The sequence below is a fragment of the Coptis chinensis genome, chromosome 8 (assembly GCF_015680905.1).
Source record: "Coptis chinensis isolate HL-2020 chromosome 8, ASM1568090v1, whole genome shotgun sequence".
Classification (NCBI taxonomy): domain Eukaryota; kingdom Viridiplantae; phylum Streptophyta; class Magnoliopsida; order Ranunculales; family Ranunculaceae; genus Coptis; species Coptis chinensis.
Genome location: NC_141463.1, coordinates 73,910,355 through 73,936,770, shown reverse-complemented (window position 1 = coordinate 73,936,770; position 26,416 = coordinate 73,910,355). Strand labels below are relative to the sequence as shown.

At 33.4% G+C, this 26,416-nt stretch overlaps 2 protein-coding genes across 3 annotated transcripts; one reads left to right on the top strand and one right to left on the bottom strand.

Moving 5' to 3' along the window:
* Positions 1-10,660: 10,660 nt before the first annotated feature.
* LOC147482957 (uncharacterized) lies at positions 10,661-12,156 on the bottom strand. Its single transcript, XM_086580199.1, has 3 exons — positions 11,892-12,156; positions 11,013-11,588; positions 10,661-10,825 (listed from the first exon to the last, which is right to left on the bottom strand). Exons 1-2 carry the CDS (start codon positions 12,013-12,015, stop codon positions 11,152-11,154), a joined length of 561 nt encoding a protein of 186 aa, XP_086436325.1. The 5' UTR covers positions 12,016-12,156; the 3' UTR covers positions 10,661-10,825; positions 11,013-11,151.
* A 183-nt stretch (positions 12,157-12,339) lies between these two features.
* LOC147482956 (thionin-like protein) lies at positions 12,340-14,714 on the top strand. Of its 2 annotated transcripts, XM_086580773.1 has the most exons (3): positions 12,367-12,457; positions 13,094-13,193; positions 14,148-14,655. In XM_086580773.1, exon 3 carries the CDS (start codon positions 14,192-14,194, stop codon positions 14,570-14,572), a length of 381 nt encoding a protein of 126 aa, XP_086436899.1. In that variant the 5' UTR covers positions 12,367-12,457; positions 13,094-13,193; positions 14,148-14,191; the 3' UTR covers positions 14,573-14,655. The 2 variants fall into 2 exon arrangements, with proteins under 2 accessions (XP_086436900.1, XP_086436899.1); XM_086580774.1 differs by lacking the exon at positions 13,094-13,193 and having other exon boundaries at positions 12,340-12,457; positions 14,148-14,714.
* The last annotated feature ends 11,702 nt before the right edge of the window (positions 14,715-26,416 follow it).

Sequence of the window (26,416 nt, the reverse complement as noted above, 5' to 3'; positions counted from 1 at the left end):
GAAACAAATATATACATGACGTTTATGAGTAAATCACTATAGCCATTCACTGCATGTAAGTTGCATACACTTGCATATGGTGCGCCACTGCATTAAACCTTCTCTAAACATTTTGATTAAGGTGATTTCTACTATCTATATACTAAAGCAGACTTCTAGGAGAGATTTTTCTCTCTCCTAGGTAGCACTTTAATACGAAAAATAACTCTTTTCTATTTCCTAGGTGGTACTCTAATATCTTTTCTATCTCCTAGGTGGTACTCTAATGTGAAATAGTCTTGCTACAATCCAACCTCTTTAGAGAGTTTGATTGTATTTACTATTCACATGAATTGAAAAAGGTTAACGACCCTAAAAAAGAAGTGATTATTTAGTGCCCAATTTGGAGCACTACCAAAGCGATTCTATTGGCATTAATTGAAAAAGGTTCAACGACCCTAAAAAATAGGTGATTATTCTTTTAAAAAAACAATGAAACAACACGTTGCCTTAACGTGAGGAGTGAGTGAATGACTCTTACAGCTTGAATATTTTTGAACATTATAAAATTATAAACACAACATAGGTTAGATCTTTGTGTGAAGATCTCACTCACAGTTTGTGTGCTTGCACTATCCCGCCATCAATAAAGATTATTATTTATTGATGGCGTAGCCAAGAAAACCTGGACGTAGCTTGATCACTAAATAGAACTCTCAATTACTTCATTGATCAATCAAATTCTCAAAAGTTGAAAGATACATATACTTGGCGAATTAGTTATAGGATAACCTTCCTGGGCTTAAAAAGACAAACTAAAGGGCGAGTACTAAGCAAAGTTTGTGGCAAGTAAAATTCAGATCCTATAGAAATGCCAACCCATCTAAATACTGGATATAGAATAAACTAATATTAAACCATACATACAAAGGGAATTGGAAAGTGAGAAGTATACATCAAGCTCAGTACAGGTGTTTCCAAATATACATCAAGCCCAATTTAGCAAATTGATAATTTGATTGCCCCTCTTCAATTAAGACAAGTTTTGAAAATTCAAAGAGAACCACCAATATTAAATTGCGTAGCAGAAAATGAGAAATGAGAAGGAGAAGACGAAATTGGCTTTTGTTTAGTCAAAGTGTCGAACACACAAACTTTTTTTCTCCAAAAACTTTGTTTAATCAATCAAACATACACATAGCCTACACGGCCTCCAGCAAACACGTGTTCAACAAAGCCTTTTACTAGCTGTGGGCTTTTGAAATTTTAAGTCCAATAATTGATTTAGAATAATGGGCTTTCAATTTAATGGTCCAATTAACGAATTTGGGCTACAGTATGAAAAGTCCAATATATATTATGTCTTTTTTAATACTCCTTTTTTAATATGTATATGCCATCAAAATTATAACAAAAAAACTAAAAATAATAAAAAACTTAGAAAAAAAATTACCATTATCATGTAGACTATGGATAGTAGCTAGAGATAAAGTGTGAGAGGGTGGGTCAGTGAGTGGTCAATAACTTATTGGGTAATATAATTTTCATATATTTTTTCTACTCATATATACACCGCTATGCATTATTATATTTTATTTTCAAATAATTAATAGTAAAAAAACAATTCCATATAACATCACCTAGACTATATTTTTTAATTAGTAAATTAATTTGCAATTACTCATTAAAACACAAATATGGATTCTGACGTATTGCATAACTATTTCATTTGTTTACTTCAAATATTTGAATAGACAAATCTTTCATTTATTAATTAGATTGTTTAGTATTTATTTCAAAATAAAATTAAGTGAAATCTATTACCAATAAAGTTTAATTTATTTTTAAAAAGCCCAATGGCATATGTGTGTGTGTCTATATATAGTGTACTCATAATATAAACACGAATTTTTTTCTAAAACAAATAAAATAAAAATAGTTTTTTCGCTCCTATATTTTAATATGTATATCACATGAACTAAAATATTGAACAAAGTTAAAAAGAGTCTTTGAGGTGGGATGGTTAACGAAGTAGTATATTTCCAAGGAAACAATAAACAATGCAACAATATACTATACATTACTACATATTTAATCAATTACCAATTCTCTAGAACGGATTTACTCATTGCACTAAAAAATGTATTTAAAAATAAATACATGCAATATATAACACTGTCAATAACAAAGAAGAACTGTTGAAGGAGAGGAATGCAACTGATGAAGAACATAAAAGGAATTTAAAAATCCAAAAAGATTAATATAATAACTTCAAATTAATCTAAAGAGAAATGAAGTAATAACTTCACTCTCAGTTTCAAGTTTCAACTAAAAAATTGGACACGGATTTCACGAAAAAATGTCGAAATAGGAGACACCAGGACACATGCTCCAACTCAAGAGACACGTACTCTTCACTCTAATAACAACCAAGTTTGAACCAATTACAATGCAATAGCCAAACCCAAAGCTCATTAAAGTACCAACTATTAAAGTCGGTTTATATGTAAGTCGAATCTGGTATGACTCTCAATAGTCTCAATTCAAACATATGAAACAAGTTGGTAGTACTAAAAAACTGCAATTGGAACAATATATACGTGCAATGTTTTCGGGGTTTGGAGGGATGACATATCTGGGGCTGCAGACTATCTTTCCAAGCAATGCAAGTCACAAGAATAAGCATAATGGTTTTGAAAGTTTTTTTTTGTAAACTCTACTTCAACTTGGAAACTTCAAGTGATGATAGTAAAATTAGTAGTGGGTCACTGCCTCATTGGTTGCATTGGGTTAGTTGCTTATACTCTTAGGAGTCTTACGCGAAAGAGCCTTTTTGTGCTTGAATTAGACCATAAAATTTTTAAATATAAAAACTATCGTAATAAAGTATTTCTTTTACATCATGAAAGATACTTAAAAGATCCCGAGCGTATAGTTACCTTTGAAAATCATATAGTTACCTCACGGGGAGTTGGCTGCACCCACGAATGATATAAATACTACTGTTGCTTTAGCTTTACCTTTTATATACTAAAGTAGAGACCTATAAAAGAGATTTTTCTCTCTCCTATGTGGCACTCTAATATGAGAGATATCATTTTCTCTCTCATATGTGGCACTCTAATATGAAAATATATTCTTTTCTAATAGCATACAATCCCATGTACATTAAACCTCTTTGAAGAATTTGAGTGTATTTCCAATTCTTATATATTTGATCAAATAAAAAAAATTGCTAAAAAATAGGTGATGTGTATAAGGTAATTTCCTATTACGAATCAAACACTTTTAGTGTTCCAATTCTTATATATTTGATCAAATAAAAAAATTGCTAAAAAATAGGTGATTTGTATAAGCTAATTCTCTATTACAAATCATACACTTTTAGTGTCTATGATAAAGCACCGACTTATTTCAAATATATCTTTAATGCGGCCTAAAAAACACTACATATTCTTTTAATAACTTATTATAGAGTGTAAAATCAGCTTCCGACGGTTCCCCACATTCTCTAAGGATTATGTGAGATGTACCAAATTAGAACACTCAAAATGTTATTCGCATAACCCCTTCATATACCTGGAATTTGTATTTGTTGTTGGTTATTAACTTCTTAAGAAGTAGACCAATATACTTCAGAGTAAGTGCTTTCGAATACCCATCACGACTCTCACATTTTTAACATATGTATTTTTATTCTTTTCGTTTTTTTCTTTCTTGGATCTCATTCTGATTTTCAAACACATACAGGCTACAATATGATAATACATATTGAAAGTCTAGACATGTAAAAAGAACACCAGCTTATTATGAAGGGGTGCTTTTATTTGCACATTTGATTTATGCTTCTTTGTATAATATTGTTTCTTTAGACAATCTAATGATATATCTAATAATCATCCAAACACAACCTCTCACATACATACACTCGAACACTCGATTCAGAAAATATCAAAATTAACACAAGATCAAATGTCAAGGTGCAAACTCTCACAAGTTCTTTCTCATTAATGTAGAAAATTGTGCTTCTATCGGTTTAAGAACACTATGAAATGATCGGACGATCACCGATAGTCATATTTGGAAGATAGGTAGATGTAATGCATGGTTATGCATGTGATGCCATTTTTCTATTCAATGTATATATAGCAATAGAGTACGTTTACATGTGAATCCATATAGTTTTTTCCACTACAATAAGAGCTGACTATAACAATCTAGATTTTGTATTCGAATATCATCGGGAAATACAAATGAACTCAAAGGCAAAATTGTATTTGGCACTTGGGACGGTTTCCTTTAGGGCCCAAATGGTAAGCAAAACTTTAAGTATATGTACTTAACTAATTTCATTTATAAACAATACATTGGCTTTTTTTTTAACTGATCGAATATATACAACCTTCTTACATTTCATTTCAGCTCCTAGAACATAAATTGGAACTAACTCTTATAACAAATACAAGATACGGTGAGTGAAATCACTTAATTCAAGAGCGAGGATTAAATTAACTGATCGAGGCGGCTGTCTTTGGTTTCCTAAGTTTTGTTCTTTTTTTTTCCGAGTACAGGAAGATGAGATAGTGCTAAAAAAAAATTCAAAATTTGTGTTCATTCTGAGTGCAGGATGATGTGATAGTGCTAAAAGATATGAGTCAGGATGCTTATAGAATGTCCATATCATAGAGTAGGATCCTGCCAAGTATGTTTCACCGCTCTAACTTCATAAATAGGTGTGGATACTTATAGAATGTTCATATCATCATGGAGTAGAATTTTGCCAAGTTGTATAATAATATGATGTCCTATATGAGCTACTCTTGGTATTGCATAAGAAAGCTATTATTGAATTTGCATTGTGATGACCATTTCAAAGTGATGGAACTACAGTTGAACTTGTAATAGCTCAACAACTTAATCTTTATTCGATACACAACAAACTTTGGTTGCAAAGAGAGCCACCTAAACATTTTTTGGTTGTAGGAATTTAATTTAATAATTTTGGAGTAAAATATATCGAAGCTTAAAAATTTTTACGAGTGTTCTACTGATAATTGATAGATGATAATTCTTTGGTCTAAAAGAGTGAAGAGTGTTTGTGTGAATTATTGTTATAATTATTTTTGTAACACTTTATTGATACCATCCCTTTCAACATTAGTGCAATATTAGAAGAACTTTGTGGTACTATTTCTTCGTCCAAACTTTGTTTTGCAATGTGCTTGCAAAAACATTGAGAATAGATAAATTTACTATAAGAAATAAGGAAAAAGGTGGAATAAGATGGAATATTTAAGCATTTTATTGTAAGTTCAAGGTATGTGTTAGAAACTTCAAGTTTGGAAAGGGAATGTTATTTGAAATATTACACACTTTTCTTCCATCCATTTGATTATTAGCTTGTTCAAATTTGAAAATTAATGGTTATTATTCATTTTACCTATCCAATTTTACGTTAACATTTTGACATGTTCACATTGATGAAAGACATAGAACGACATGATCTTCTCGATATGTTATTCATGTTGGAATTGAATAACTATATTTTGCATGTATACAAACAATAACCTAAAAAAAATATATAATATACTTGGGGGAGTATTCTAAGTAGGTTAACAAATTTTCTTGAAAGAGAATTTTTTTTTTTTGTATTCATCAAGTCATCGTAGAACACGTTTATGTAATAAATTTTTTCAAGTGGGAGTAGTGTACTCTTTGAGGATATGGAAACAATCAATCTGTTTTAGTGATTTGATAGATATTTTAGAAATTTGTACAAATTAGTACGTAAGCCGAGCGGTGATGATTTACCGCTAAATCAACATAAATCTAAGAAAACTATTATATAAGCTAGATCGAGTTTAAGATAATTCTATTTGAAAATTACGGATTAATATTCTAAACCACAAAGTGAATAGGCTATCTCAATTTGATCCCTTAGTTTCCAAGTACTTATCCACCATAATCGCTGCTCATTAACGTATTTCGGTTTATTTTCAATAAAAATATATTCTGATTTGAAAATTTGCCGCTAAATCACCATAAATCTAAGAAAATTATTATACAAGCTAGATCGAGTTTAAGATAATTCTATTTGAAAATTACAGATTAATATCCTAAACCACAAAGTGAAGATGTTATCTCAATTTGATCTCTTAGTTTCCAAATACTTATGCACCATAGTCGCTGCTCATTAACGTATTTCAACTTATTTTCATTAAAAATATATTCTGATTCAAAAATTTGTGTAAGACATTTTGTAAAGCCTTTTCAGCACACAAAATATTTAATAGATCTCGGGCGTATGCCCGGGTCCAAAATCTAGTCTACTATCTATATACTAAAACAGAGACCTTTAAAGGAGGATTTTCTCTCTCCTATGTGTCACTCTAATATGAGAGTTAGCCTTTTATCTATCTTATGTGGCACTATAATATGAAATATAGTATTTTCTAATAAGCCTACAATCCTACGTACATGGAACCTCTTTGGAGAGTTTGAGTGTATTTTCAATTCTTATATATTTGATCAAATAAAAAAAAAATTGCTAAAAAATAGGTGATTTGTATAATGCAATTTCATATTACGAATCAAACACTTTTATTGTTCTAATTTTTATATATTTGATCAAATAAAAAAAATTGCTAAAAAATAAATGATTTGTAGAAACTAATTCCATATTACAAATCATACAATTTTAGTGTCTATGAGACTATGATAAAGCACCGACCCATTTCGAATATATCTTTAACACGTAACAATTATACAAAAAATAACATCACAAAATATATAATAGAAAATGAAAAAAAAATAATAATAACGACAAAACAATAATGACAAATATTTTAAAATATGTATAATATTGAATGAAAGTAACGTAAAAAAAAACAATTAATGAGGAACCAAAAACTCGATGCAAATATATCGAACTAACCTCAAATAATATTTAACGGAAAATTGGAAACTGGATGCAAATACAAGCATTAAACTAATCTTAAAAAGTAATTAATAGAAAATTGAAATATGGATACAACTACATTAAACTAATCTCAAAAAATAATTAACGAAAAATCAAAATTTGGATGCAAATACATCAAACTAACATTAAAAAATAATTGTCATAAAATCGGAAACTGGATGCAAATGCATTGAGCTAACCCTCAAAGATTAAATTAACAGAAAATCGAAAACTGAATACAACTGCATTGAACTAACCTCAAAGAAAAATTAATTATAAATTGGAAACATAATGCAAATGCGTGGAACTAATCTTAAAAAATAATTAACAGGAAATCGGAAACTAGATGCAAATACAAATTTATCAAATAATAAACGAGAAATCAGAAACTAGATGCAAATACATTAAATTAATCTCACATAATAATTAACGGGAAATCAAAAACTGAATGCAAATGCATCAAACTAACCTTGAAGAACAATTAACAGGAAATTGGAAATTGGATGCAAATGTATTAAACTAACCAAAAAGAATAATTAACGAGAAATCAGAAACTGGATGCAACGGCATTTAATTGATCTCAAAAAATAAATAACGAGAATTGAAAATTGGATGCAACTGCATTAAACTAACCTCAAAATATAAATAATGGAAAATCATAAACTGGATGCAAATACATTGAACTAACCTCAAAACATAGTTGGGTTATATATTGTGGAATATCTCGATAAATATAGTTTTGTATTTAAAATGGTGTTTATCTTATCTCTTTCTGTATTCAAGTAGTTTCAATATATATGAACTTTGCCTTATTAGGCAATCTCACAAAACATCAATCAAACTTCTATTATTAAACAACAAAATAAAGTTGAAGGGTTTTATCAAATGTTTTTTTTTTTTTTTTTAATGGGAGAGAGAGGTTTTCACATTATAAGAAATTTGGTTTAGTGATCAATATAATATTAATATATAATAGTTCTGCATATTTGCAAATATTTTTCAGAATAATTAATATAACAACACCCGTTCGTAGATAATCTTTGAAGATCGATTCCACATAGTGAGTCATGCATAATTTAAAGAATAATTAATGGGAAATCGAAAACTGAATAATCTTTTCGATGATCCCACATAGTAAATTAAGCATAATTTACTTTTTATGTCATGTTTGCAATGACACTACAGATGGATCAGTAGAAGTTGGTATTACACACCACATTAGATAATTATAAGGAAATCGAAAACTGGATTCAAATATATAACTGAGCTCAAAGAGTAATTAACAGGAAATTGGAAACTTTATACAAATTGAATTAAACTAACGACAAAGAATAATTAATGGGAAATTAGAAATTGGATGCAAATCTTTGAAAAATATTTAACGAAAAATCGGAAATGGTATGCAAATATATCAAACAAACCTCAAATAATAATTAATGGAAAACCAAAAATTTGATGGAAATGCATTGAACTTAACTCAAAAAAATAATAAACAAAAAATAAAAAACCGAATGTACCTGCTTTGAACTAACCTCATAGAATAATTGGTAGGAAATTGGAAATTAAATGCAAATGCATTGAAATAACCTCAAAGAATAGTTAATGGGAAATCAGAAACCGAATATAATTGTAACGAACTAACCTCAAAGCATAAATAATCAGGAACTAGATGCAGATGCATTGAACTAACCTTAAAGAGTTATTAACGGGAAATTGAAAACTGGATCCAAATGCAATGAAGTAATCTCAAAGACTAATTAACGAAATATTAAAAAATGGATGAAACCACACTGAACTAACCTAAATAAATAATTAACGGGAAATTATAAATTTGGTGTAACTGCATTGAACTAACCTCAAAAAATAATTAATGAGAAATCGGAAATTTGATGCAAATGCATTGAACTAATCTCAAAAAACAATTAACATAAAATCAGAAATCGGATGCAACTGCATTGAACTAACCTCAAAGAATAATTAACGGAAAACCAAAAACTGGATGCAACTGCATTAAATTAAAATCAGATATTAACTAACTGGAAATCAAAAATTGGATGCAAATGTATTGAAATAACCTCAAAAAATAGTTAACTAGAAATCGGAAGTCGGATGTAAAGCGTGATCGCGACCGACCTCTCAAAGCATAAATGTCCATTTTTTTAGCCTTTTCACATGAGTAATTACGAGTAATTGGGAACCCAAAACGAAAGTGAATTTATAAAAATAGACCCTTACATATATGTAAACTGTATAGAAATTGTAAACTATCGAACTAACCTAAAAAAACAATTAATAGAAAATCAAAAATTGGATGCAGATGTATTAAACTAACCTCAAAGAGTAATTAACGGGAGATTGGAACATGGATGCAAATACAATGAACTAATCTCAAAGACTAATTAACAAAACATCGAAAATTAGATGCAACTGTACTAAATTAACCTTAATGAATAACTAACTGGAAATCATAAAGTGGATACAATTGCACTGAACTAACCTCAAATAATAATTAACAGAAAATTGGAAACTTGATGCAACTGCATTGAACTAGCCTTAAAGAATAATTAATGAAAAATTAGAAACTGGATGCAATGTACTACATTAAACTAATCTTAAAGAATATATAATTAATGGAAAATCAAAAACTTGATGCAAATGCATTGAACTAATAACCCTAAAACATATTTGTATTATATGTAGAGAGAATAAATGTCTCGACAAATATAATTTTGCATTTTAAATAGTATTTATTATAATTTTTTTTATTGTGATTGAGAATGTCTTGCTATTCAAGCAGCTTCAATATTATTTTGGCCACATTGGACATTCTCACAAAACTTTAATCAAACTTATATTATTAAACCTAACAATAAAAAGAAGTCGAGTGAGTTTTATCAAGGTTTGGTACTTCCTTTTTATAGAGAATGGTGCAAGAAATTTAAATGAGTAATTAATATAATTTTTATTTTTTCATAGCTATGCATAGTTGCTAATATTTTTTAGAATAATTTAATATAATGACACTCGTTCATAGGACACGTTCATGTGATAAATCTTTTCAAATGGGAGTAGTGTATTTTTTGATGATATGGAAATAATCAATATGTTTTAGTGATTTATACACCCCGTAAGCTGAACGGTGATGATTTACAGCTAAATTACCATAAATCTAATAAAACTATTATACAAGCTAGATTAAGTTTAAAATAATTCTATTTGAAAATTACGAATTAATATTTTAAACCACAAAGTGAAGAGGTTATTTCAATTTAATTCCTTAGTTCCCAAGTACTTATACACTATAATCGCTGCTCATTAACGTATTTTGGTTTATTTTCAATAAAAATATATTATGATTCGAAAATTTGCCGCTAAATCACTATAAATCTAAGAAAACTATTATACATGCTAGATCGAGTTTAAAATAATTTTATTTAAAAATTACGGATTAATATCCTAAACCACAAAGTGAATAGGTTATCTCAATTTGATCCCTTAATTTCCAAGTACTTATGCACCATAATCACTTCTCATTAACGTATTTTGATTTATTTTCAATAAAAATATATTCTGATCCGAAAATTTGCGTGAGATATTTTGTAAAGGCTTTTCAGCACACAAAATATTTAATAGATCCCGAGCGTAAGCCCGGGTCCAAAATCTAGTATACACTATTATAGGCTTAGATATCAACTCTTTCAAGCACAGTTGGTACAGTCAAATATACGGTGTTACTATTATTTGCTACGTAAACCAACTACACTGTTTTATCCTTCACTACGTCTGTAATTACAAATAATGTAAATCTTCCTGTTAAACCATATTACGAATAAAGAATTTCTACTTCAATTTAATTCTAACTATATATCAAACTTTTAAGGCTGCCACCTTGATTTTAGTTTGTACTTCTTTGCAATGAAAGGGTTGTAGATGCTGGGATAACCACTGTGCGAGTTCCTCCGGAAGCCAAAATTTCCCCAGCGGAACCTATAGAATTTTGGTAAACCATATTACGAATAAAGAATTTCTACTTCAATTTAATTCTAACTATATATCAAACTTTTAAGGCTGCCACAGTGATTATAGTTGTAAGTGCTGCAATGAAAGGGTTGTAGATGCTGGGATAACCACTGCAGCGAGTTCCTCCGGAAGCCACGCGATTTCCCCCAGCGGAACCTCCAGGATTGTTACCAGATCCCTTAGTTGGGCCTCCTTTACCTGGGGACCCACCTCCCCTGGGACCACCTTGTCTGTACCACTGCCACCACTGCGACCACCACCTCCACTGCCACCAGTATTAGACGACTGCCACCACTACCACTACGACCACCTCCCCCACCACTAGTCGCACCACTGCCACCACTGCGACCACCACCTCCACTGCCACCAGTATTAGAACTGCCACCACCACGACCACCTCCACCTCCACCAGCACCAGCACCAGCACTAGAACTGCCACCACCACGACCACCTCCACCACTTCCACCTCCACTGCCACCACCACCACCACCACCACCAGGACGGCTGACAACGACCATTCGACCAACACCGCCTATACGACCCTGCTCTAACTTTTCAACTCCGATTGCATGGCTATCTAATATGATAGGCTCAACTATTATTTTCTTTGCCAAAGATGTTCTGTTCCACTCTGAAAATATAAGGTTATGTCATTTGAAAACTGCTAGTATGTAACATATAATGCAAGAAAACTCCAACATTTCAGTTATATGCATGTCCCTTACTAGAGATGATTATTAGAAAAACCGGATTTCAAGTGTGTCATCTAGTCATTCTAGTATATAAGTTTCATGTCTAGAACTCTGACTGAGGGAGTTCTTATTGATCATGTGTTTAGAATCAAAATGAGCTGAATAGCACTCAATAAAGGATTCATAAGATGAAACATAATTGACATTTCAAATCGTGATAATAAGCTAAACGAATAAAATACCTGGGCCAACATTTGATTCAAGAGTAATGCTAGATGTCGAGATTTGCACGTACAAGAACAAGACCAAAAAAATTGTTGCTATTTTCATTACCATTGCTTCTTTGAATTTCAAAGTGAACACCATAATAAGGCCCCCACTTATATAACACTTTCAACACGTATGTACAAGTTTCCTAGTAAAATTCTTTTTTTATCAGTTCAGCAGTTCTCAGATGTCGGAATTCTTCGCTAGCAAGCGATGTAAGTTTCTAGGAACAAGAAACACAAATCGTGCAACATTTGACTCTAATTAAATAGGATAGACTTCCTCCAAAAATGCATATTTAAATAGCTAAGTGTACGATCAACGAAAATACACTTGGTTGACTTATTCCAACCTTGCCACCTTGGACTAAGTATGTTTACGGGCTGGTCTACCATTGGGCCTAGTTATTTAGATTATGGGCCTAACTATTAAGGCCTTTTAAAATGGCCCAGAAACATAAAATGAGGTTCATTCTTTCCCTCTCAATTTTGTCTTCTTCAGTGTTGAGTTGGAGTGAAGAAAATTGCTGTATCCTATTTAAGTAAGCTCATTTTTTTCCATGTTTTATTTATTTTCAGAAATATTTCGTACTAAATGTTTATAAGTTGAGAAACAATGTGTTTTGTGGTTTTGATTGTTAGTGTTTTGTTGTTTTGATAGAGGAATTAGGGTTTGACATTGGGGTTTGATTATGTTGCTTGAGTTAGTCTTAATAATTGAATTGGGAATTTTATCTCACATGATAAGTTGACCTGGAACCCTTGTGTGACTTTATTATGTGTGGATATACTTTATATTTGTATTAGGAAAAATATTGACCACTTGGAATAGACAAACACGCATAAGCTGATAAGATTAAAATTCAGACTTGCAATGCTGTTGCAGGATAAGGTCTTTTTGTTGTTTGAACACTTAAGACACATGCAAATGCTCAAATTGCTCATGTTTTAGATCTGTAAGGCTGTTGTTTCACATTTTTGTTTGTTATGTTTAATGCAAGTGTTCATCCTTTGAAATCAATTACAATCGTATTGCATGACTATAAGAGTGTATTTGTTTGCCTTGATGTTTCATCATGTTGCGAAGGTTGAGTAAACACTTGAGATTTGAAAGTAGGAAGTTTTTGGTAGCTTTTCTCTCTCAGTTGTCGTAGTTTAGTCTATGCTCTCTTGTATAGCGTGTTCCCTTGCGGTTGATTTTGAAGCAGCAGAAAGTTTGATACTCTGATACATTACTGTGAATAAGGGTGTCAATCCCTGGACACTTCAGCCCATAAGGTACCATTCCTTTTAAAGAGGACTTTTGTTCTTTCCCAGAGATTTTTGTTCTCCTCCATTCTGTTTGTGAGCAAGATAGTTGATATAAGACACAATTTGAACACTATTAGGCATAAGGTCATTTTTCAAATCTGTAATAGTGTTTTCTGGTCAGTGTATTTGTCGGATGTGCGATGACTATGACACAAATGATTGTAGCAATCAAGGGATTAGTCTTTCTCTGGTCAAAGATTTGGGAGGGTTTAGGGTTCAGATACACCTTTCAGGGATATTATGTTCAGATGGGGTTCCTTGCTCGGCCATGCATGATTGCATCTCTTTGTTTTAGTTTTCTCTAGTAGTCATAGTTTTCTTTTTTATAGTATTGTTATTGTATCTGTCTTTCCCTTTGTTGTATCTGAGTGAGATATCTCATCCTACAAAGTATAAACTGTTGTACAAAAAGTGTTGTATATGGATCCCTCCCCTATGAGTGTCCGCGCACACACACACACACACCTCATATTTTACCGATAAGAAAAAAAGTATTTGTCGGATTAAGCTATGGGTTCCTTGGGTGGTGGAACAGTGTTAAAAAAACAAAATGGTGTGACAAAAAATTCCCATGGAAATCTTTTTGGAATTGCTTACTACATAGATATGTAAGGCAGGAAACAATGAATCATTTTCTAGTACACAACATTTATAGTTTTGGATTAATGGTCAAAGTAATTTTCGAAGGGTTGAGGATGATCAGGGGCAGGGAGGAAAGGAGAAGGATCCTAATCTACTGTGTTTTTCCTGTAAAGCAAATTGAAGCATTTTACAGTTGAGAAATCTGTTAATTTATTTCCTCCTAAACTATTCTGAGTTCTGATGAGATTATGGTTTGACATCCACATTAAACTGATTTTATATTTGTACAGCATAGTATTGGCATTTTCAAGTTCTTATTAGAGATTTTTGCCTTACCAGGTAAGGAGGAGAATCATCAAAACCAAAACTTTAGCAAAGCAGACATGGTAGATGTATGGTGGTCCCTGTTGGGGGCTACAGTTCCCGCTCTTGTCACTGCACAAGCTCTTAGGATGAAGAGGAGACGTGCTGAGGAGCAGAGGATTAAGAGTGCCCGAGGGAGGGAGAAGAGCTCGGACGACGTCTTTGTCTGTGAGAGAGTTTGCACCTCAAAGAGAATGTTGAAGAGGGTCGGTGCATTTTCGAAGGACCCGACACCCGACACTTGTGTTACGGTTTGCGGTGTGTCTGAGCTTGATGCTTGTTCTGACGCATGTGCTCGAACTGTCTGCGTTAACCAACACCAAGTACCTAATTGGAATGATATCTGCCTACGGAGATGTCAGAGTGAATGCCTTAAGCTTAGTTCATCTTATTCTTCATAGTGCTTGATGTTTTTATTGTTGAAGAATTTATAAAACCTTGCAACTTGAGCGCTTATACTTGGTTGACCTCTGTTAGTTTGACATGCCTCTAGACTTCTGGAGTCAAATATGGAAATTTACAACAGTAGTAGCTAATTTGTCCCCCAATAGTTGTACTTTAATGGAGACAACTTTTACAGCTTACAGATGCTGTGCATGGGCTAATCTCTGGGGGGACATTGTATGCATGCTGGCTGACTATGCGGTTTGGAAATTCAACTGAAGTTCACTCTTTGGCTGGAGAAGAAAAGGTGCACCTGGTCTTTCATGACGTATTGCCTCTTTTTGGATGGTCTCATGTATGCAACTCATCTAGAGTTGTTTATATTGTTATCTAAATTTTGCTAATTGGGATGGGCGTGATTCATATGTAGCGGAGGTATGACTAAAGTAGCTGACGGCAGAGACCTGTTAGTCTGTAAGAGTACTCAGTTTTCCTTTACAACATAGTAGGCAATATAGGAGCTATACTTGCCTCCAAATGAACTCCTGAAAGGAAATTGCACATCGAAAAATACACTAGAGTAGTATCACAGAATGATCTGGTCGTTCCAGCTATAGATCATATAGGTGAAAGAATGTAGGGATGCAATTTTAAACATGGTATCTGGTCCTTCCAGCTATACTCTTGCTATTCAAGCTTGTTGTATGTGTTCTCAACTTCTCATTGAATCATTGGTTTGAATACAATTTCATTTATCAAAATAATAATGATGAAAAGAAATTACTTCAACTACACAGGAGCTATGTTGAACAGAAAAACAGAGAGCTATCAAGCTTGGATAGGTGGGTAGCAATGACTTAGTAGTAGTCTTCAACTATTGCCAATAACACTTTAATTTCAATTTCCCAAATCTAAAAGAACTAATGGACTAATCTCAATTTAGTAACGTAATAGCTGGCACAGCGGGTTGTCAGTAACTGCTGCAGTACATGGTGGTGGAATAAACCTACTTTTGTGCACTTGGTAGAAAACCCCCTTTCTACATATTTTAGATTTCTGGTATCTTGTAATGTTGGAGAGCCTACTCAAAGTTCTCACCAGCACAGCACACAATGTAATATTCTTTCATTTTTACTATCAATACAATCAATTATTCTTAGCATAAAAAACTGCTGCAATCCACCTCCTCCATGTACTGGAAGTTTTGAGCACCACCATCTCTACTACTTATAAGGGGTATGGCGAACTAGCGGTTTGAAATTTTTGTTTTTTTTTTCATTTTCTTTTCTAAAAAATAGTCCCACTCCCACCAAAAACAAAAAAGCAAAACGTGTCTCGCACATATTTAAGGTTTTGTTGCAAACGCGTGGCCCTACCACTATCAAATTTTGGAGCTGTCCATCGGTTCTAAAATTTGGTCTTTTTTCAGTGGTCCCACTATAAAATTTATTATTATTTTGGTTTTTTAATAAAAAAACAAATTAAGACCTATCACATCTCTCTCCTTTAATGAACTCCACCCAGTTATATAGACTTACTAGCAATTTGGCACTTGAATAAATAATATATTTATATTGATAGAACGGGGTGATGTGACTTTTTGGAAGCATTCTCACCAAACTTGAGAATTATTGGTTTTTCAAAATCATCAACAAAGACATACAATTGCAAAAATCTAGGTTTGCTACCAGGTGTTAGTAAGAGGCTCCCTATTATGTGATAAATAGAACCCCCGTGCACGATATGAAAAAACACCATCCCTACCACTTGCAATTTTTTAATCCAGGTCAACACCCATCGAAATAAATGAAAAAAATATATTTGTAAGAACGTATATTTTCTCTGAAATGTTGTCCACATTCATCTTGATCAAGAAACAACTATTTTACTTCATTAGGTGTTGTTAGGCTTGGAAGATTTATTCTACCTTTAGAACAACAAATTTATGTTTCACGAATAAATCGTTTTGCTCCACAATATTGACAAATAATCGGAGTGGGTATCATGTAAGGGGTGAAGTTATGATCCATAATAAATCCTCTCACGCATCTATAAAACCCTTTGATAATCCTAGAAGTTTGTGTTGACACTTTACGCGTAGACAATGTATTTGAGCTTTGATTGTAGTGAACTAAGTAACAAAACGTACATAGACTGTGTTAGCAAACTATAAAGACCAACATGCATTAAATTATAATGTAGATAATTAATAGAGAAAAATTTGTACCTCTAGTTGTAACATTGTGTAATATGTTTGTAGCTTGAGAACTCTTATTCCTTGCTTGCCGGCGAATATGTGGAAGACGCATCCTGATAGGATTTGTAGAATTGTTGTTCAATCCTACATGAGGATTTTTTTTTGAAATGTATATATCTATTATAATGAAAGCAATGGTTGAACTTCCATATGAGGTTTAAAAAAGATGGGAAACATTAGAAAATTTCAATATTTATTTGAGACATGACTATATCTAATATGGACTTCTCATGTTGTTCAAAGGAAAAGTTGGGGATCTAAAAAGGCTAATAGAAAAAGAAATTGATAAGTTATACCACAGTTAATTTGACAAACACATAAACGCCCAACTCATTGAGAACATGATAAAGTTAAGAAAAAATAGATATAAAAGTTCAATGCCATATAAATTAACACAATATAAAATATGATCGACTTCAACACGCGTACCTTACATACATAGATTGGATGCACTTATTTGCAAGACATTTTTTTAAAAAGAGGATAGAGTAATGAAGAAAAAGAGAATAAAGTAACCGATAAAAAATTGAAGTGTCAAAGCTTAGGGATTCAGGGAAGCAAGCACTGAAACGAAAAGGCAAACTTTGCTAATTTGATATATTGATATCAATATAATAATATTATAGAGACACAATGTTAGACACCAAACAGTTCCAAAGTTAATGGCATTATATAGTTCGCAAATAACAACGACATATACTAAATGAAAACAAATCAAGACACTATGTAACAGATGCGCCCTTTTAAAATTAACATAGTGCATACATAATCGGGTGAATATTCGCGAGATACACATACACACGCACAAACACAAAGTGCAATGGAGAATCAAATGAACTACAATTCTAAAAATAATACCAGATAAATTAACGAAAAAAAAAAGACATGACTATACAAAATAAGATACATAAATACTTAACCTTTAAAAAAATAGTCCTAAAGGTTTTAAGCCGGGCTAAAAACTCATGATCACAGTAAAATTATTAATGGAAGTTAATATTCCGACTTTTTACACGTTACAATAAGTACTGTTACTTCAAAGTGCTACACAATTGAATGAGCAAATTGTAATTACAAACATCAGACACGCATGCAGGATATTCGAGAATAAGAAGAAGAACTTCATTGATATCAATTTTAACAGGCTCAATGCCACGTGCACGTTGATCTGCACCTTTGTTATCAAAGAAGCCTTCAAGAAGAGCACCCTTCACTTGCTTGACTTATGAACCAACAACGTCCCTCTTTGTGTGGGCATCATCCTTCTCAAAGAAACCTTCAGGAAGAGGATCCTTCACTTGCTTGATTTCTGAACCATCCACCTTTTTGGTAAGTCACAAAATCCATATTGGCAAAGGAGCCATCAGGAAGAGTTCTGTCCATTTGCTTGACATTAGAACCATCAATAGTTGTTGTTGCATCGATATCCATGCCATCAAAGAAGCCTTCAAGAAGAGAACCCGACTCCTGTGTTAGTACTTTGCCATGTTGTGTGATTGGAATGGATAGACGGATTACTTCCCTTCTCCCCTGTTGCAACAACTGCAATAGATGGTTCCTTTATCCGGTTTTTGTTGCAAGTGGTTTCACGAAGTCGAAGAAAAAACTTTTTGATTTTCCATGAACCATTTCGGAAGAAACAACATCGAAGGACTTGAGGTCGAGAGTGCGGTTCAATCTTCTCTCCAATACCTACTCCTATAATTTTCAACTATTAGGTGATTAAAATAACACAATCTGGTCAATGATAGTTACATACCATATCGAATGAAAAAAAAAAAAAAAAAGACAACCAAAAAGGCGTTCGGGGCAAACAAAGAAGTAGAGAGCTCACTAAGACCGAAGATAGTACTCTAGTCTTAAAGAAAATGTCTTGTTTTTGTTTTTTCATATCGATTAGGGCTATAAAATGACGATACCGAAAAAACCATATTTTTGGAGAGAAAAGAAGTCCAATCCAGTTTTAGGGTGTTGGACGAAAAAATCATTCAGAGAAGGAAACTTAAATCATTTGTTTTACCGGTTTTACGCCTTTTCGTTCCATTTGTATCAAAAAGTCTGGCTGGCAGCGTAGATGATGGTCATGCTTTAGGTAGTAACTCTACAGGGAGGCTCAGATTTCCTAATATTTCGTGCTTGTCCCGCTTTAACTTTGTACTCTGAAATCGCCGTGCAAATTCAACCATTAATAGTTGTTGTTGCATCGATATCCATGCCATCAAAGAAGCTTTCGGGAAGAGAACCCCCGACTCTGTGTGTGTTAGTACCGCTTTGCGTTGTGTATTTGGAATGGATAGACGGATTACTTCCCTTCTTCTCCCTGTTGCAACAACTACAATAGATGGTTCCTTTATCCGTTTTTTCGATGCAAGTGGCTTCACGAAGTCGAAGCAAAACTTTTTTTGATTTTCCATAAACCATTTATGAAGAAACAACATCCAAGGACTTGACATAACCCCGAGAGTGCGGTTCAATCTTTCTCTCCAGTACCTAATCCTATAATTTTCAACTATTCAGTGATTAAAATAACACAATCTGTCAATGATAGTTACATACCATATCGAATGAATGAAAAAAAAGGACAACTAAAAAGGTGTTCATGGCTAACAAAGAAGTAGAGAGCTCACTAACACCAGTATAGTACTCTAGTCCTAAAGAAAATGTTTTGTTTTCTGTTTTGTCATATCGATTAGAGCTATAAAGGATGACCCGATACCCGGAAAAACCATATTTGGAGAGAGAAACCAAAAGTCCAATCTAGTTTTAGGGTGTTGATGACGAAAAAATCATTCAAAGAAGGAAACTTAAATCATTTGTTTTACCAGTTTTCTGCCTTTTCGTTTCATTCGTATCAAAAAAGTATGCTGGCAGCGTAGATGATGGTCATGCTTTAGGTAGTAACTCTACAGGAGGCTCAGATTTCCTGATAGTCTGCGCTTGTCCTGCTTTAACTTTGTATTCTGAAATCGCATGTGCAAATTCGAGGCCTTTGTCAATAAACTTAGCATCTAACTTAAGTATTTAACAGGTATTGGTTCAATATAGTCTTGCATGGAGAAAGAAAGGAATGACACCGTAAAAAACAAATCTTGGATAGTCTCTTATATATTGAAGCAAAAAATAGCCAAAAGTAGGAGGAGGTAGGTTCTGCGCACTTTTTATCGACCTATATATCATAGATGCAGTTATAGCTCTTTTGGTAAACGTCAGGAGGGTGTCTACACCGAAATGGATAAAAAAATTGAAGTATATATATAATATATGGATATTGTCCCCACTGATTTCAATGAAAAGGACGAAGCATTCTAGCATTCCATCCTTGCATGAGCTTCCTTAGTCATGCAACATGGAAATATCATATTACACAAATTGAAAGTAGATTTCATAATTGAAAAAACAAAACCTTCAAAGTGTTAAAACTCAACCTGATGAGTCGTATTAAAGCTCCTTCTTTGAGTTATAGCCACTTTGACCTATAGAGGTAAACACATACAATGATACAAACAAAATGATAAATATATGTACACATAAAATTAAATATGGAGAACATGACCAAATTAAGCAAGAACGGAAATGGATACATATGAAGATGACCAAATTAAGCAAGAACGGAAATTAGGGAGGAACTTACAGTGAAATGAGATTGAACTTACATATGGAGATAAACTTACACTGGGAATCTACACTGGAATACAAATGTACATTACTCTTTGTAGACAACATTTCCTGTAACATAGAATAAATTAAACATCAAATGAAACAACAAATCAGGATAACTGGTACTACAGGAGGAAAAAGCCGGGATTTTTTTTTAGAAAACCACTTTCAATAGCATGAATTCATACTACTAATTGATCCAGAAATCCAAAAATTGTGGGAAGGGAAAATATAAAGTTGATTTGCTACTTACGGTTGGAACCCTTGATCCGGATAACTAGAGTCCAGAGCAATTGAATCTTTCAATCTTCAAGGACTTCTCGCAAGTTTTATTGGGAAGAATCGAAGAGACTTGACGGAAATTGTGATTTTAGTATTTGGGAATACGGAGGAGACGAACTGTTTGGATTAGGTATGCTTCTAGAACTCGTTCTAATTCAGTACTGCCATAAAGAATACACTTCAATTCCTACCAGAGTTTCAGATAGTGGCTTCTTGTAAATGGGTGCCCAAGAAAAGTGAGTTGCAGGCACTGTGGTGGTGGCCATGGCTTGAGGTTAATGTGTAGCAAGTGTGGTGGTAATGGCAGTGAATAAGAAGTGGTAGGCTTTTTTTTTTTTTTTTTTTTTTTTTTTGGGTTACGAACAATTGAAATCTGCAAAAAAGGGTACATCAACTTCAATTACTTACCTAGTGAAGTCTCTTCTTCTTTGATCTTGTTGAAGAGCCAATTTTTCAGTATATGTTGAAGCTTCGACACGGTTACTTCTATCAAAATGGTGGCCTAGCAAAGAACAACACGACATAATCCATCCATTATATCAAGACACGAGGATACCTCCAGAACATGAGATCTCAGTGCATTTGGACTGTCCCGAGTAACAATTATTAATTGCATAGATGCTTTTAACTTTAAAGAAATTGTTTTGATATGAAAATGCTTTTGGTGAGGCAGACCTTACCCAAGGAACTGACTTCGCGATTCAACCCTCGCTCTGCAAAATTTAAAATTCTCAAAGTGCAACTCAAATTGCCAAGTACAAAGTATCTGTTACAATGATTCTTTGCGAGCTGTGCTAGGCCTACTAACAAAATGTTTATGCTCACTACAACTGATACAATGAATAACATTTTAAGACGGCCATACCTTGTATTCCCATGGTTGTGTTCGTCTTGCATTCCATAACTGATAAAGCGTTTTCAAAAACTCAAAAGATCAAGTTGTTCATTTGAAAAGAATGAAACAGAAATATATAAAGAGAAAAATTAAAGAAACCCAAATACAAAAATTAGGGAAGTTTGTACCTCAAGCAAAATGGGTTCCTTCGACTGCTATTAATTAAAAGATATACATACAAAATCCTCATCTACTCCAAAATTAAATTGAAAGGTACTATCTAGTATCTATTGAAAACTAATGATTATCCAAATTTCCAATTTGAAGAGGAAGAAAATAATCTTATTGACGATCGTATTCAATCGAGCAAAGAAAGAAAATAAAAACTGGAAGAAAGAAAGTGAGACAGTGCCTACGCATGTTTGTAGAAGATATAGAGCTAGATGGCGTCAACATTAAACTAAAGAAGTTATTAAACCTTTCACATTGCACCTGTTAAGTTTCTAATAGCACCTCCTAGTCTCTATAATTTTATATTGTCAAACCACTAATATAACACTTATTCATATCATTTCAAGTACAAATAAATAGTTTGATATAGATTTAATCTAAAAAAATTACACCAATTCAGCAGAATCTGAATACGTAACTGGAAAAGCAGAATGAATAATAGAGAAAACCACAATGAATAGGATTCAAGAATTAAAATCCATAACAATATGTGTATGAGGGGGGTGGGTTGTAAATAAATCAATTGCAGAAATCAAAGATTCAAAGACATAGACCACCAAAAGATAGATCGTAAGTTCGTAACACTATAGACATACCAATACCAAACACTTGAGGTTGACGACGCTACTTTCGATCATTGATTAGACAGCAATAATGCACGCCATCTTGCATTTTCAGGCCTCCCTCCTGCATTAACTCCAAACTCGTTGTAGACATCAATATACAGAAGTAAATTGTGAATTTTTCAGCACAAAGAATCGAATCAAATTCTAGCACCATGAAGAAAAGCCAATGGAAAACTAAAAGTGTGAGTGGGTAACTTTTTTGTTGATCCTAACTCCAATCCATATTGGACGTGAAAACCACTTTTAATAGTTTTGGGCACTTTAATTTGAAGAAGAGAAGAATAAGAGAGAGGGTTTGAAGATATGAAACTTTTTTTTGAGAGTTGGGAGTGTTTTGTAGAATTGAAAAAAAAAAAAAAAAAAAAAAATGTATAGAAAGAGGTTTTTATCTATTTTGGGTGACGAACAATTGAAATTGTCAAAAAAAAAAAGCGTAGAATTCATTTTTTTAGGTAAAATCTGATGTGTCAGTCTCAGAGAAAAAAGGGGAGCTGACGTGGGTCACTAGGAGCATTTTCCACTACTCAGTATTAATGGTCTTTGATAGTAGAACCCACCCAATTATAGCAGAATTCATACGTAGTTTTTTTGTTTTTTCCATTTTACCCTCGCTAAATACTATTATTATAATTTATACTATCTGAAATTTTGACAATTTCATCAGATATTTTGAACAAATTTTCACACTATTATTACAATCTATGCCATTTGAACTTTCGATAATTATATCTGAAATTTCGACAATTTCATCAAAAATTCCGAACAAATTTTAGAAATTACTTTTTTATTTTTATTTTTTATTTTATTTTATTTTATTTTTCTGAAAAATTTAACATATTTAATCTAAATTAGTGGGTTAGTGACATAGTTAGCAATTCGTAATACAGCAAAAATTCGATACGTAAAATATTCAAATAAAATTCAAGCTTCGATAAGAATTCGTTTTTTCAATTTAGATTAAAAAAACGGAAACGGCAAAAGTTTGGGTTCGTAAGTAATTCGATCGAGTATAATACGAAGCTAAAAATAAAAAAATACAATAAAATTTGACAACATACTCAGCAAACTTATAGTGACAATACGACTAATTCGCGAATTAATGATTTCTTTCCGAATTAATGAATTATTCCGTATCATTGAAAAATATGACATTTTTAAATGTTTTCCGAATTAAACGAATAATTAGTGGGACCTCCGTACATCTAGAGCAACAAATCGGGTTGGGAATTTAAATTTTTAATGATCGATTCAAATTTGAATTTTGGAATCGGAGTTTTTTATTAACCTGATTAATTTTGGTTTCGGATAGGTAGCATAAAATAAGTGTGAAAAACAACAGGCGCACCACGCGTGCCAGAATAGGTTTCACACTCGATGAGCGTACCCAAAATGCTAGTATTAGAGAAAAATTGAGGTTTATGTGCAAAGTACGTGCGCAATTACTAGTAGAATTTAAGTTGTGTACCAATGAACTAGTGAATGGAACATGTTCTATCCTACTTTCTCCTTGGAGCTTTTTGTTTTTCAATTCGAAGCACGGCCAATTTAGCAACCAAACTCTACTCGAACTGCACTAGGGACAATCTGATTGTATGTGCCACTATATGCGTACCCCTACATACGACCATCATTGGGCACCCCAATAGCACCGCCTACTAGCATGACCTACTTGTGTGTCTATTAAGGTGCCTACATGCATTGCCCACTAGTGCGGCCTATTTTTAGTGTCTACTATGCTGGCCTACTTTTATTGCTCAATAAGAAAATATTCTGACTATTATGGAAACTATATTTCTTAGGTAATAAGAAACCTCACTTATTGCTCACCTATAAATACCCCATTTCATTTCAACAAAGAACTACGCACATGAAAACTTGATTCCAGAAAATACTCTGGATACGTAGGCAGCCATCGACATGGTTCAGTCTCTCCTCCACCACAATCGACACCCCTTACGACTTCATTAGTGTGTTTAGGTGAATCACTGCCCAAACATAATTGGCGCCATCTGCGGTTCTTATCAATGGGCCCTCTTCCACGTTTTTTCTTCAAGCTCCATTAATGGCGACAACTACAAGATCTCAAGTAAACAACCAGGCAAGAACATAACAGTCCAATGGAAACAACTTAGTAAATCTTGAAGATCCAGTCAATCAAGTTCCACCATACCAAAAGGCATCACCTTTGCAGCTTCAAATACCACGAAAGCCCATATCTAAACTTTCACGGTCTCACTAGCCAATATCTTTAATTCTCCTCATAATGACGAGATGTAGATCTATAAAATATGGAGACAGATGATAAAAGCTTGACCCTAGAAGTGTTGCGTCAAAGGCTCAGAAAAACAAAGAAACTTAACGACAACTTGCAGATCGAAGCAACTAAACAAAGGGAGGCTAGTACAACTATCAACAATGGTGTGGTGAAAACGCAAGAGAATTTCCTCAAGTGCTCCAAGATGTTATCATATCTCACACCCTTACAGAGAATAACACCAAAGTTAACCATGGCAAAAAGCGGAATGAAGAAGTTAAACAAACATTCAAATTTCAACTATCAGCCAAACTAGATCTACTACTTTCAAGTTCCATCAACGGTTGTTACTCGATATCAAACAAGCTTCAAAAATGGAAAACATAACTGTACACAAGACAATACCATCGTTACAGAGGAGACGCTACAAAATTGTCAGCATAAATCAAAAGGAAACAACCACAAGATAGACAACGACAATAACGTGGCCACTTCTACAACACAATCAAATTTAATGTAAACTATAGCATATGGACTGAATACAATATAACAAATAACAAGAACGGAGAAAGACGACACCATCTCGTATGCACTAAAGTGGGCAGCACCAACGAGCAACACTTCTGGTTCTGTCCAAAAGTGGGAACCACTAGTGAGCAATATTTTTGGGCACCAAAAGTGGGTAGCACTAGTAAGCAACAAAAGTAGGGAAACACTAGTGGAAAGCATCATAAGGGAAATCAAGGACACCTTCTATGCCCTAGGCTAACATGGTATGTTTTCACTTATATTGTCGAAGCACTAGGGGTCTAACCATAGACAACTCAACTCCTGTGCCATATGGGTTCACATAGAGCTCCAGGTTCACGACTTGCCCATTTTTTCAAAAGTGCACAGGGTCTAACTGAAGACACCTTTTTACATGGGCAAAAATGTAAGAACATGACAAGAAGAAGAAAACAACTTACCAAATCCTGAAGTTCCGATTAATCAAACCGCAATGCATTAACTAGCCACACTAGATCTGCAAGCTCAACCTTCACATCTCCAAGTGCCACGACAACCCAGATCTAGATGTATACGACCTCAAGCTCCAACAACTCATTCTCAAGATCTAGATGCTACAAATGCAAACGAAGTAGATCCAGAAAATATAGAGATAGGAGATGAAGACGTTATGTTAGAAATGATTATGCAAATGTTCATAAAAGAAAATGAACACAACTACTTGCATGATAATAACGGTAAATTCCGTCTATTGGAACCTATCTTTGAAAATCATCCAAATCACTCAAGGTCAAGCAGGCATTCGTCCCATTCGAGGAGGTGATCCAGATCTCGAAATAACAACGACGATGGGTGTAGCAAGGGTCATAACACAAGGCATAAAGAATAACAAAACACGTTGTTAGGTAGTCATCATACCTCCCATGAGATTCCAAGATCATCGCAGCATATCAAGAAGATAGAAAAAGGTGGACACATAAGACGCAATGTCAAATGACAAGGTCATGACGTCAGACACGAATTGTAGCATGACCTAAGATATGGTTTGAATGCAACAAACTGGTACAAAAGGTTTAACGAAGATCAGCCCAGAATGCGGCCACTTTGAAAAACTACTCCCCAATTCAATAGCTTATCTCGTATTATTGACATAGGTCTCGCAGTCTAAGAAACCAGTGAAATCTAGAAGTAAAGAACAATTGAGGGTGACCA

Coding starts and splice junctions, on each gene's coding strand:
- LOC147482956 (XM_086580774.1), top strand. CDS start 14,192: ATGGTAGATGTATGGTGGTCCCTGTTGGGGGCTACAGTTCCCGCTCTT.
- LOC147482957 (XM_086580199.1), bottom strand. CDS start 12,015: ATGGTGTTCACTTTGAAATTCAAAGAAGCAATGGTAATGAAAATAGCA. Junction 11,589..11,891: donor TGAATCAAATGTTGGCCCAG/GTATTTTATTCG, acceptor TTATATTTTCAG/AGTGGAACAGAACATCTTTG.